At 53.7% G+C, this 13,217-nt stretch overlaps 1 protein-coding gene across 2 annotated transcripts in view; it reads right to left on the reverse strand.

Annotated features, from left to right (window-relative positions):
* Window positions 1-3,421: 3,421 nt before the first annotated feature.
* VPS26C (VPS26 endosomal protein sorting factor C) overlaps window positions 3,422-13,217 on the reverse strand; it is a 42,804-nt gene continuing 33,008 nt past the window's right edge. The window contains exons 5-8 of one of the 2 annotated variants that reach the window (XM_046003031.1): window positions 10,341-10,415; window positions 6,313-6,527; window positions 5,951-6,103; window positions 3,422-4,745 (exon numbers count right to left, since the gene is read on the reverse strand). In XM_046003031.1, the coding sequence (XP_045858987.1) occupies window positions 4,739-4,745; window positions 5,951-6,103; window positions 6,313-6,527; window positions 10,341-10,415 (450 nt within the window). In that variant the 3' untranslated portion in view covers window positions 3,422-4,738. The remainder of the gene's footprint in view (window positions 4,746-5,950; window positions 6,104-6,312; window positions 6,528-10,340; window positions 10,416-13,217) is intronic. The other variant, XM_046003030.1, reaches the window with a different exon arrangement.

The following is a 13,217-nucleotide window of genomic DNA, read 5'->3' on the forward strand; positions in this document are numbered from 1 at the left end:
TTCCCACAGCTAAGTGTGAGCGCATCCTTTTCTCAGTGCATCAGGATGCAGTATGTCGAGGGTGCTGGCCCAGCCTCCAAGTGGCCCAGTCAGTGGTTGCTCCTCTGAAACAGGAAGCTGGTCCCATCCCATCACTTAAGACCTAGAGGTGATGGTTTTGAATCTCTAGTCCTTGTCCCCCAAATGGCAACCCCCAAGAAAAGAAATTACTACATTTCACCTCGTGGGGCCCTCACTGAACAAACGCTGCATCAGGGAACTCCAGCTTCCTGCCCCGTCTACACATTGTCAAGGGAACCGAACAGAGGCATCACTGGAGGAAGTGACAGTGGACGCTGATCAAAGGCAAACCAGACATTTTGGTGTTTTCTGCTCCTTTGATCTTGGTCAAGCAGGTGCTCCTCCAGATCCAACAAGAGTTTCATGGACCCAGGCGCAATGTCTTCAAATTTTCTAAGTACTTATAACCTCCAGAGTATTTCTTGTATGTTGCATGCAATGTTTTGGAAGGACTGGCTGGGTTTGGCTATGAAAACCCTCACAACACTTTGAATCTTGTCTACCCGGATGGGGGTGCAAGGTGTCCCCATTTTACCAGCAACATTTACAGGAAAGCACAGTAGGTATCAGGGGTCCTCCCTGAGTCTTCATTCCCACTTGCCTTTACTCCCTCTCTCATTTGACTGCAATTATGTTAAGTGTAGTTGGATCAACTTTGAGTCTACAAATTGGGTGCCCTTGGGCTTCTTAGTGAAGTCACATTCTCTGGATATTTCAGCCACTCGGACAGTCTTGACTATGAATAGTCTTTGGTGGTCCCAGTGGAGAAGACCCCGACACAGGAGACTCAGTCTCACCTCCACTTCTTGGACTCACAGGCATAACTTTTTTCTACTCACGCAAGTGGCCTTCCCTCCACAGAGCATTTCCCCACGCCATTGTGCTGCTTTGTGGTTTTTCACCTCCACACCCCGAGCCCCGACATCCATTAGCTTGGGTGAACCTTACCGTGTTTTCACACAAAACGTTTTCTGAGCTCGTGAACGACCGGTGGGAATTACAAAGACTGGCTCTGACAGCAGTGGTTCCTGGAGGAGCGTGGCTGCCCCAGGAACAAGGTCACGTGCACCTTGGGCAATGGCTGTCTACTCTAATTCTTACTGGTATGGGAAGTTGGGGCTGTTTGCGGGGATAGTGGGCCAAGGAGTCAGCAGAGCGACATGGCTTGGGCAGGTCACAGTTTCCCTGTGCCTCAGCTTGCCTAGCTGTGAAGTGGGGATAACAAAACCCCCTCAGAAGGCTACTGTGAGGTCATTACTAAAGGACATTATAGTGGTCTGAGTTGGTCTAGAACATTCCCTGATATTTTCACTTTCCGTAAAGGAACTTAGGATTAGACTATGACTTACCTTGGACTTTTGGGCCTTTAACCACTCACCTCGTTCCTAGGCTGCATCCAGCTGCAAACGATTTCCTGTCCCATGATGTTGTCTTCCTGTGATTCACCTCACCAGAGCTGAGGCAGTCGCTGTGAACAGGTGGCCCTGGGCTCCCAACAGCTACGGTGGCATGGCCGACGTGTGACGGCGAAACAGGGCAACAAGCAGAAAAGGATGTCGCCGACACAGCCAAGTGAAGCCCAAATGAAGCAGGACGAGGGCATCCTGGGCTTTGGTGCCCGTAAAACCTGGCCACACTGAGCGAGCTCGCCGGGACAGCGGGCAGGTGTGTGCAAACACGGACAGGTGCCTCCCATCGACGACGATCGCTGCAGCGGTAATGCGGGTAGCCGTTCCCTCCTCACAGCATTCCCACAGTCCTGGGACATGTGCCCTTAGAACAGGGCCGAGTCCCAAACGACCAGGAATATTCTTGTAGTTCTCACTTTCGCTGGCCCCAAAGCCGTAGATGGCACCTTGGAACCGCCGGGGTCAGCTCCCCTGAGCCGGGCAGCATGTGGCCCATCCCCCCAACCCCAGGACGCCCCGTGAGCCCAGTGCAGCTCTTGTCTCCCAACGAAGGATCGAGAAGGGAGGCACCACAGTTGTCTTCTCAGGACTTACTCTCCATACGGATACTTGTCTCCGGGAAAACCAAGAACTTGGGTTTTTTTAATTGCCTGACTAGTCCCAGTGGAAACAGCTCATTTTCCTTCCACTAGGGTCCGGGAAGTTCTTCTGGGTAGGGCTGGGTCCAGCTGGGTCCTGTGGCCACTGGACGGGGGGCAGCGGTGGCCGCAGGGAGCACTGGACCTACACGCACCCTGGCACTTGGCCAGCTGGCTCCAGCAAGGTTCTGGATCCCTGAGTCTCGAAGTCCCTGCTAGGCCGGGGGGATGGTCATGAAGATGGGAGGAGTAGGTCCCTGCTCTACACACTCGTGAACGTCAGGCTCTACGAGGCACTAGGCCCTGGTTTGGGGCTGGACTGCCAAGACCCCCAGCCATCTGGAGGCTGAAGACAAGTCCCCTCCCTTCTCTTTCCTGTGACAACCCAGGGCGGGAGGTGAGCTGTTTGGCTTATACATTGTGGGGGCAGGGAGGGTGCCCTGCTTCTCCACCATCCCCGACGGCACCGAGCTCTGGCGCGGGCCAGGCGGGGATGCAGGCCTCCTGGTCCAGCCCCACGGACGGGCCCCTGTCCTTGTCCCAGGAACACACCCAGCCCCAAAGGAGTCGGAAGCAAGTCCCTAGCCGGGGGCCATGGGTTCACGGAAGCACAGCCTCATTTCGGAAGAAGGGGTCATCTGAAAGGGGTTGTGGGACCCCAGATCATAGCAATCTGTCGCGACCCAATCCTTGCCAGCACGCAGATGTAATCCTATCCCCCGAAGTTTTAAGAGGACAATTCAGACTCGGACTGGAGACTCCGAGACAGCAACGAGGCAGAAGCGCGGCCGGGGTTCCACTGCCCAGCAGCCACCGGAGCAGGCGGGCTCAGGCCACCAACCGGGCGAATTCCGGCACAAACGCTTCGGCTTTTCTACATCTGCTTTCTGATTTCCCTCTTGCCTTCACTCCAGAACTGACGACACGGCCGAGCACGGGAGCCAGGCCCCACTTCTGCGGGAGCTCTGACAGCCCAAGGGGACGGCTGCCTACAGGGCATTTCCCAATCAGGATACCGTCACGGATTCACGCTTCGGACTCCTTCCCTCCCCTTCCCCTCCTCGTCCTCTTGCTCTCATGGGAGAACCCGACAAACCTGAGCCTCCGACGGCAGACGGTCTCCACCCCTGGCCACACAGCCGGACATCTGTGCTCTCCTTAACCCCCGACGGGGGGTGCTGGCCAAGAAGGGGCAGGAAATGGCAGCCTGAGGCCCTTGTCTGGGCCACTCAGGATCGAATGAAATGAAAACGAGAGCACCACGGCGCTGGCGGGTCTCCAGGTAACAGCTGCACCCTAAGAACACTCGTCCTATTTATACCCGTAAAAGCGCTTTATTGAAGAAGTGATACAGCAATGTACCTCCCAAACCTTTGCTCACAATTCTTATTTAGCTTCTTTTTAATCATTAAAACTGATTTCTACCTTTGAAACGTCCCAGAGAGTACGGCCTCCCTGTTTCCCAATACTCTGAACACATCATCAAAGACAGATCCCTGTTGATGTCCGGGAGCATAAAGGGAGATTTATAGACCAGGAACGTATTCTCTGGGAGCCAGACTAGAAATGACCCCGTGAGCAAGTTATATCGGTTTCACTGGTGAAGCCCCAGGACAAAGCAGGGCCCGAGTCAGGGCTGTTTGCCCTCCACGTCACGTCACCAGATGCGGTCCCAGGACGATCGCAGCACGGCCGGGTGTGGGGGCGCGGGAGGGACACAGGCCCGGCCACCTTGCTCAGGGCTGCCGGAGGGAGGGACTGTCCGGGAAGGCCAGGTGGCGTGCAAAGCTCACAGCTTATTCCTGAGGCCGCGGCCACCGTGGACCAACCGGATCAGACGGAGGAAACGAGCTGCAACAGGCTCTCCGCACACTGTGAACCCCAGTGGCTTCACCTCGGGGGCAGGCCACGCCATTCAGAACCCACCCACCAGCGACAGGTCCTCCTGTGACAGCCAGGAATGCTCTGTTCCGGTTCCCTCAACGTCCTGGAGTCATCGCGAAAACCGTGATGGAAGAACTACAGAACAGAGTGGAAAACGCCACACGGTTCCAGCGGACGCCGCTGGGCAGCTGTCCTTGGACAGTGCCTACAGACGTCATAGATAACTGGTCGGCTTGTCACCGTCCCCGCGCAGCCGCCTTCTGCCAGGGCTCTTCGCTACACCCACTGGCCTGGCGGGGAGGGTTTCCTTTGCCCCCAGACCCTCATTTGCCAGCCAAGCGCTGCTGCGGTCACAGTTTTACTGCTCCTTAACAGGCCAGCTGAGCCGGGAGTCCGAGGAAATCGTGCTTTCTGCGAACCCATCTCGCCACCTCCAGTTAGGAGGTCCTGATGCACTGCAGGGACCAGGTCTGGTGAGACGTGCCCCACCGGAAGCAGAAGCCTCGGGGAGATGAGGAACAACAGTGATTGTACTGAGGGGTTGGATTCATTTCTGATACAGAATCACCTCGAAAATAAGCCTATGCTGCTGGCTTCGGCTCCTGCGAGCGCCGGCTACCCACGGCATGTCCGCTCGGCCTCGCTGGCCGTCCACATCGCCTGCTCCCGGGCTACACCCTGCAGAGCTTCAGCGGAAAGTTCTCCGTGATGAGGTGATCCGCGTGAAGTAGCACGACGATGTTGACCTCAAATTCTGGGAAGAGAAAGAACGGGCGTAGTTACGCTCACCCGGCCCGGCCGCCGACACCCCGTGCCCACGGGGGCTCCGGGAGGTGGGGGCACTGGGTGCCGTGGGGTGTCCGTGGCCGTGTCCCAGGTCCATCACCCCACGCTTCCAGGGGAACCAGCGAGAACGGCGGTAGCGGCCTCCGACCGCCCCTGGTGCGCTTTCTCTGAGGAAACGTGTTTCCTTGCCTTGGGAGAGGAAGGGTCTGCTTCCCAGACACGCCTCACTGTCCTCCGTCTTTACTAGAATCTTCTAAAATTCCTTCTGTTCTTTCATACCCTTGCTTTATTTTTCCACTTGCGACTTTTTTAAAAAAAGATTTTATTTATTTATTTGACAGAGAGACACACAGCAATAGAGGGAGGACAAGCAAGGGGTTTGAGAGAGGGAGGAGGAAGAGGTTTCCCACTTAGCAGGGAGCCTGATGTGGGGCTCGATCCCAGGACCCTGGGATCATGACCTGAGCTGAAAAGCAGATGCTTAACGACTGAGCCACCCAGGTGCCCCCAGTTGTGACAGTTCTTATTCGAAGAACCTCTCCCTCTCCCCCTGCTTGTGCTCTCTTTCCCTGTCAAATAAATAAGTAAAACCTTTAAGAAAAAAAGAAAGAAAATGACCAAGACATCCTATGCTGGTGGGACGGCGGCCTTCGCGATGATCCGCGCTGGCCCTGGACTGTCACGCTGCGTCTCTGCTCAGATGCTGCCTGTCCAAGGAGCTTCCCTGACCCGCACGCTCCCTGCTGCCTCGCGTTTCTGTCCCCGACAGGGTGGCGCTGTCTCGGGCGGCTTCTCGGGGAGTTTCTGTTGTGTGACGGGGGGACCAAGTGTCCTGCGCCGAGCCGGCCCCAAGCAGAACGACCTGTCTGCCCCGGGGGTGCGCGGGGGCCCCATGCTTGCGGGCCAATCAGGCGGGCCGCAGGGCGGGGAGCAGCGCGCTTACCCACTTTATTTTTTTTTTTATTTTTTTATTTTTTTTTAAAGATTTTATTTATTTATTTGACAGAGAGAGATCACAAGTAGGCAGAGAGGCAGGCAGAGAGAGAGGAGGAAGCAGGCTCCCCACGGAGCAGAGAGCCTGATGCGGGGCTCGATCCCAGGACCCTGAGATCATGACCTGAGCTGAAGGCAGCGGCTTAACCCACTGAGCCACCCAGGCGCCCCATCGCTTACCCACTTTGAAGTTGGTGGTCTCCAGCGTGGGGCAGGTGAAGAGCCGGGGGAACACCATGTGGATGGGCACGGACAGGCTCCGACACACATCCCCCTCGGCGATCTGGATGTTCTGAATCTCTGTGGCGTCCCGGGCGTAGCCTTCTGCACACCCTGCGGGAGGCAGCGCACACGGTGCGGTCGGAGAACAGGGGCCGTCCCCACGGCCCGATCGATCGACAGCCCACGGGTGACACTTCTGCCATCTGCTCCACGGGATCTAGGGCTCCCTCCCCTCCACGTCTCGCTTCCTCAGACGCTTCTTGGAATTGAGGGGCCACGCCCTTCCTTCGCGCTCCCCGCGCCCCGCGGGCCACCCTTACCGCAGGTCTCCACGCGGACCAGCTGCAGCTCTATGCTCTTGATGGCGGCGTCCGAGCTCTCGACCACCAGCTCCCCGGTCAGCGGCTGCGTGATGACACAGTTGGTGGAGGTGAGGTGCCCTCTGATGAGGAATTTGGGGAGCAAGGCTCTCTGGAACGAGACAAGGGGCGGTGGGAATGGAAGGTGCCCAGGGAACTCCCTCCAGAGGCAGTCGCTGGGTGCAAAGAAAAACGGAGAACAAAGTCGGGCAGTTTTTATAAAACCCACTGGGCCCCTGTTGTACAAAATGGGGAAAAGGTACAATAGTCCTTAGAGCTCCTGTCAAGCTGACGAACAGACTGAATTATTCAACACCCGCCCGCAGACACCCGGCGCCGACGCTGCCTGGCCGAACCGCCAGCTCCCCCAGAGCCGTCCCGACCGCCTGGGTCAGATCTGGAAGCTCCTTCTCACCAAGCGACACGACCTAGAAACTCCCGAGCAAGCTGCCAGCAGCGTCTACAGGGAACCGGTCACACACCCCCCCAAAAATGTTTTAAAAGAGAATCAACTAAAAAATGCTCCCAATTAAACAATTCTGAAAAGCCAAGATTCTTCCTTTTACTTCAAGAACAGTTAAAGAGAACAATTTTCATCAGTGCTTGACTAAGACCTTCTGGACCTTTCCCCTGTACACCTAGGAGCCTGGTCACGGTTGGACGATGATGTTTTTGTGGGACGCGGATCTGAGGAGTCAGAGGCAACTGTTCTAGCGCACGTCACCCAGCTGGTCCCAGGTGCCAAAGCTATGTCAGAGTTTAGAACACCACCGTCTCACAGAAGCAAAATGTGGCCACAAATGTGAGCCACAGATGTGATTTAAAATTTTCTAATAGCTGTATTTTTTTAAAGATTTTTATTTTTTTATTTATTTGACATAGAGATCGAGATCAACAAGTAGGCAGAGAGGCAGGCGGAGAGCGAGGGGGAAGCAGGCTCCCTGCTAAGCAGAGAGCCCGATGTGGGGCTCGATCCCAGGACCCTGAGATCATGACCTGAGCCGAAGGCAGACGCACAACCCACTGAGCCCCTCAGGCGCCCCTAGTAGCTGTATTTTCGAAAGTAAAAGGAAACAGCTAAAATCAACCAATATATCCTAAACACCACATGTGATCAATATTAAATCATTATGCTTATATTCTCTTCCTTTTTGATCAATATTAAATCATTATGCTTATATTCTCTTCCTTTTTGAAATCCAGTCGGCACCTTACACCTACGGCTCAGCTCGGCTCCGACCGGCCACACCTTGAGGGCCGGTGGTCACTGTGGCTGGTGTTCGCCCATCGTCGGCGCTGGAACTGGAAGGCAGGGAGCTCTGTACCGCATGGCCCCAGAGGCAGAGAGGTCTTGATTCAAGTCAAAGAGAAAAGTCTTGACTCAACAAAGTTCTAACAACAACGAAAAAGTAAAGTAGCTATTTGTTTAGAAAAATAAAAAGCAGCTGCAATCTATATTAAAATTCTTTTAGGCAACTGGTGAGAAAGAAAACTTTCAACATCCAGCCGAAGATCCTGACTGAACATTCATGGCACCCTCTCTACCGACGGCGTAATGTTAACATAGACAAATAAACTAAACTACGCCGAGAAAGTCCATGTGGGACGCCACAAGGAAACACCCCAGTGAAGAGTTTCTGTGCATGAAAGTGCTCAGGGAAGCTCCCAAGAGCTCAGGGGATCCTGCCCTGAGGTTGGGGGCACAAGGGTGTCCCCAGCAGGGAGCAGCCGTGAGATGAGGAGTGGCGCCCACGCAGGGAAGAGGCAGTCGGTGAGGGGGTCATGAACGGCCTCTGGAGTCAGCACGTGCCCAGGCTGCCATCACAGCTTCCCTCAAGGCAACTCCCCTGCCAGGACACTCCCGAAGCAGGATGGGCAAGGCAGGGCAAGCGTCCGCAGTCATTTACAGCCACAACGCAGGACGACGCCCTCACCCCAGAAGACAAGCTACCAGCACACCCCGAAAGAAAGCCCACAGGGTCAAACAGGTGTTCCCCAGCAGCAAAGCTCCTGTCAGAGTGTGTTCATAACCAGAAGGACAGACTGTCATTTGGGCTAAGGACAGACTGTCATTCAGGCTAAGGACCGACACTCTAGTCAATGACGCCATACGTATTCGATGCTCATCTATAATTATAAGCTGACAACCAAGAATCAACAAACAGCTGAGGAAAATAAAAGCAAGAAAGACGCACACCCTCTGCAAACAGAACAACCAGCCCGAGAGAGAGACGAAGGGCCGTGTATCTGCAGTAAAAGAAGGGGCTCTCTTGGAAAAGAAACCGCTTGGAGAGGAATGATACTCTTGCTGAGGGAAACATGTCAACACTTGGGCGACATACCAACCGACGAGTAAACAAGTGAGCTGAAAGACTGTGCCAAGATTCTCCTTGATGCCTCTAAGAAACATCGAGAGAAGTTCACAGAGCTGAAGAAAAGATGGCAGGCACACTGACTGATTAAACACCCAAATCTGGCAAGGGCTTTGAAATTCCAGAATGATAAGGATGCGGGGGTGCTGGAATTTTCCGGGCTGGGGGAGAAGGAGGAGAAACAGAGGAGCTCACAAATATTTGGCGATCAGTTCATCAGTATCATAAGGCACCAGGAAAACCAGGGAGCTCCTCTCCCAAGTTCAAAGGGCAAATGAAATTAAAGCCAGAAGCTTCCACCTACCTAGACAAAACTAGGGTTCAGTGTGAGAGCAAAGGCAGGTGTCTATTAGACAGACACTCGAGGATATAAGTTCATTCCTCATTCATTCAGAAAGAATGAGTCTAGGGTGTGCTCCAGAAGCACAAAAAAATACACTGAAGGAAAAAAAGGTGAGAGAAAGCAGAAGAGAGCAATGACCATGGTGAAACTTCTAGTAATTCAATGTTGGCTAAATCATGACTGTTTACTTTGGGCAACTACGAAAAATCATTTCTAAGCCAACAGAGGCTTCATACTAGGAAAGATAAAACAGATAAACTGGAACTTAGATTTCAGACCGTTTCAACAAACGAGAGGGGTATGGTGGGAGGAAAATGCAAAAATGTTACAAACCTTCTGGCAGAAGGCTCTCGTTCTCAGTGTTGTTACTTAAACTCATGAGTGTCTCTGTATGTTCGAACATTTGGGGGTGACTATTACGAAAACAGAAAAAGGACGTGAGAGGAAAAAGCAAGCAACCATAGGGTAACAGACCTTCATCAATCAGAGTAAGGGCGGGGACAAAGGAGAAGAAAACCAGTAAAGTAAAGCAGAGACAAGATATAGGGAACAAAACAAACTATACAAAGTCCAGCCAGGAGATCTTTACAAGATACATTCGATCTGCTCCACTCTCTTCCTCACTCCAGCTCTGTCACTGGGTTTTGTGCTACTGAGATTCTTTGGAAGGAAGAAACACAAACCCACTTAGGGGCATGAGCGCTCATGGCGGTGCTAAGAGCCAAGGCCCGGACGACCATCTGTGCTCCCTGGGTGTTTCCAGTCACGTTCAAATCCCTGCAAGAGAACAAGCTGACTGGCCTACAGGGGACTTGTCCCCTCCAGTAAATGGACTTTCAGAGATGCCCCCCACGCCGCACCCGTGCCTCAGCTGTGCCTCCCCAGGGAGCGAGGGGCCTCCCCCACTTGCTGGTCAACATGGTCTGGAGAGCGGGGGGAGAGGCTGCGGCCTCCAAGGATGGGTGGCGGGGGCAGCCAGGGCTCAGGGAGAGGGGCTCTGATCCCTACATGTTAGGCCAGGGAGAATCGGGGGGGTGGGGCACAGCAGGCAAATAGCCTCCCCGAGCAGCTTTACAGAAGCATTCTCCTTCTCAGAACTTACGCAGTTTAAAAAGAAATCAGAACTGAAAATCCAGACTACATTGGGTATTGACAATAATCCGAAATTTCATCTTGATGACTTGATACCCAAGGGAAGACTTGGGCCACGGGGTGCTGGTGGGACGCAGCGGCTGAGCGGATACCCCAGCCCGCAGAGCCGAGGGGCGCCATACCTCTTTGACGTTCTGCAGGGTTTCAGGTGTAATGGTGAAGTCCACGGGACTCGGGGTCAACTTCCCCTTCTGAGGCTAAAACAGGAGGCAAAATCCAAATCAGCTGCTTGAAGCCAAGAGCCCCACAGGCCAAACTTCCCTTTCCCCTTCTAGAGAAACAAAGGGCAGCGTAATGAACTGGGAAGAACTTAGTACTCAGACGCAGGTCATGTGGGGTCTAAACACACAGTTTTGCCAAAAATCTATGTTTTGTTCTTTGTCAAATTTCTTCATCCCCATGACTCAGTTTCCTCATCTATAAAATAAGGGGACTGCTAAAAAAATAATAAAAAATAAAAAATAAAATGAGGGGACTGCTTTCTTAAAAATCTCTTGGGGCCCTTTCGGGTCCAGAAATGAAAAATTAGACCTAAGAACCGAGAGTATTGAGTCTTGGAAGGTATTTATTTTAAACTCCTCTCTTAGAACAAGAGCTCACACCGAACTAGCATGATGACAGAATCGGGTGCTGTCCCTGTCACTGGTCCCATTTCACAGACATGGACAGTGAGGCGCGGCCAGCTCCCATGGCTTTCTCCAGTAGCCAAGCCGAGATTCAAACCCAGGTGGCCCGGCTCCAACGCCCGTGCGGTTAGCCACTCAGCTGTCCCCCTGGAAGGCCCGCTCCTCTAAACTAGAAATGTTACCATAATTACGAACGATGGTCCTCGCCACATCACGTAACCGCAGAAGCCACCTGGGCGGCCAAGCATCACCAGGGCCTGCCTGGTGTGGTGCGCTCGGGTGCCGGGGAACCACAGGCCGGGGGGGCCATGGTGGAGGAAAGGCACTGGCCAATCCACCAAGTTTACTCATTTACCAAAACACATTCTACAATATTCTTCCTAACAGGTTCGTGAACACACGCTTCGGGGAACACATTCTTCCTTACAGCATTTAAAGGAATATTTGAGTTGGCAACTGGAGATCACACATGGTTTGGCCTTCTCTGAAACCATTCACAAAGAACAGGCTTCTTGGGGACTGTGTGTCGGTAAGCTGTTCGGAGGGGGCCCCAGGACCTCTGCCCCTGCTGCGTGCCCTGAGCTGGCCCCAGGGTGGGGGGGGCCTGAAGTCTAGAGTGGGCTGTGGGCCCGGGGTCGGGGGCCATGGGGTGTCTGTCCTCAGCTGTGCCTCCCCGGGAAGCGAGAGGTCTCCCCCACTTGCTGGTCAACAGGGCCAGAAATGAAAAATTAGTCCTAAGAACCGAGAGTAGCGTTCTTGGACGGTATTTATTTTAACCCCCTCTCCTAGAACAAGGGCCTGGGGCCCAGCTCTGGACAGGGAGCTGACTTGGTCTTACTCTCCTTCCCAAAGCTGGAGGCTCTTTTTGCTGAAAACCTAAAAGGGTGTGTCTCTTCTCGGGACTAATCCACATGAAAAAAGTTTTTTTTTTCCTTCAGTTTCAAGACCCTTCATAAAAAAAGGAAAATACCTAAATCACATCACTTCCAAAAAAGATAACTATTTTTAATATTTTATATGTTTATCACTTAAAGAAACAATTAAATACAGTTAATTATTATTAGTAAGGGAAAAACTATAAATGTTGGAAGTCCCCAAAAGTCACAAAAATGATGCAAATAAAGGACATCAGTGATTTTGCCAATCTTATACACAGGAGACGTAAGTCTCCCATTTTTCCTGAACCATTACTAAGAGACACCCGTGGACATTTCGTAACAGTGTAAAAGAAATGCAACTGCAAAGGTTCCACAAACACCAACCTACCTCACCGGGGAGCTCTGGAGAAGCCCCACTTCCTAAGGCCGGTGGCAAAGACTATGGGACCTGTGTGAGGTCCCCAGGTCAATGCCAATGAAGCTGTAGGCCACACCGGGTACGTGACCCAAGGAAAGCCAATGGCTCTTGTGTCTGTCGAATCTGGGTGGCACCTCGGACACGGCCTGCCACCCCACGGCATCCATACACACATTGAGGCTCTGTTCACCTGGGCACCTCCAGGAACCCCAGTTTGGCTCTCTCCTGTCCCCAAACTGCTCAGAATTAAATCAAAGGCAGATGGACAACATTCTGAGACCAGGTGGCTCCTCCAGGAGGGAACCAGGCCACAGCCCGAGCAAGAGGGGGCGGGCCAGCCTGGAACCAGAGGTGTGTGCGCACAGCCCCGGGAGGGCAGGGCACGGCCCGGCAGCTGCTCCGATACTGGACCTGGAAAGCCCGGGGACACAAAAGAGGGGAATCCAGTGCAGTGGACATCTGTCACCACGTGTCACACCTGGGGCAGGCGCTGCCTGTCACTGCTAAGTTCTGCACGATGACTGAGTCGTCGAGCAGATGGGCTGCAGAATTCTGCCTTGAATTCACCCAGGATCGCCTACAGCCGTGGGGAGGGGGGGCCCAGTTCAGGTGACATGTGAAAGTGATTTTTTTAAGAACATTCTGTCACGGTAAGGTGTGAGCAGAAGGTGTCGGGGGAGGCAAACCACTCTGGCCCCAGGTGTCCCCACTGTCCTTGTCGGGCAGAACAGGACTGTGGGGCTCTGACCATTCTTCAGCGGGGCCGGGCCACGGCTCTGGGCTGTGTTTGCCTCAGCAACCGTGAGGAGGGGTGTGTTTCTCTGAAGCAGGCTTGCTCACCGCTCATTTGCTCTGAGGGGGGCTCCCAGCCTGGTGCTCCTCGGCTGAGGCACAAGCTCCCCCGGCGGGGGATTCTGGGCCTGGGGGAATGAGGCACACGCTGATGCTGGTGCTGGTGCTCTAACCCGGCCGAGAGAAACAAGGTTCCTCGTGTCCCACCCGGAGTCTCTTTCCCCAGCAGCCATCGCACAGCACCAGGCTGACACACCAGCTTCGAACTGGGGTAAGATACCAGAC

This window comes from Meles meles, chromosome 4, assembly GCF_922984935.1.
Source record: "Meles meles chromosome 4, mMelMel3.1 paternal haplotype, whole genome shotgun sequence".
Taxonomy (NCBI): domain Eukaryota; kingdom Metazoa; phylum Chordata; class Mammalia; order Carnivora; family Mustelidae; genus Meles; species Meles meles.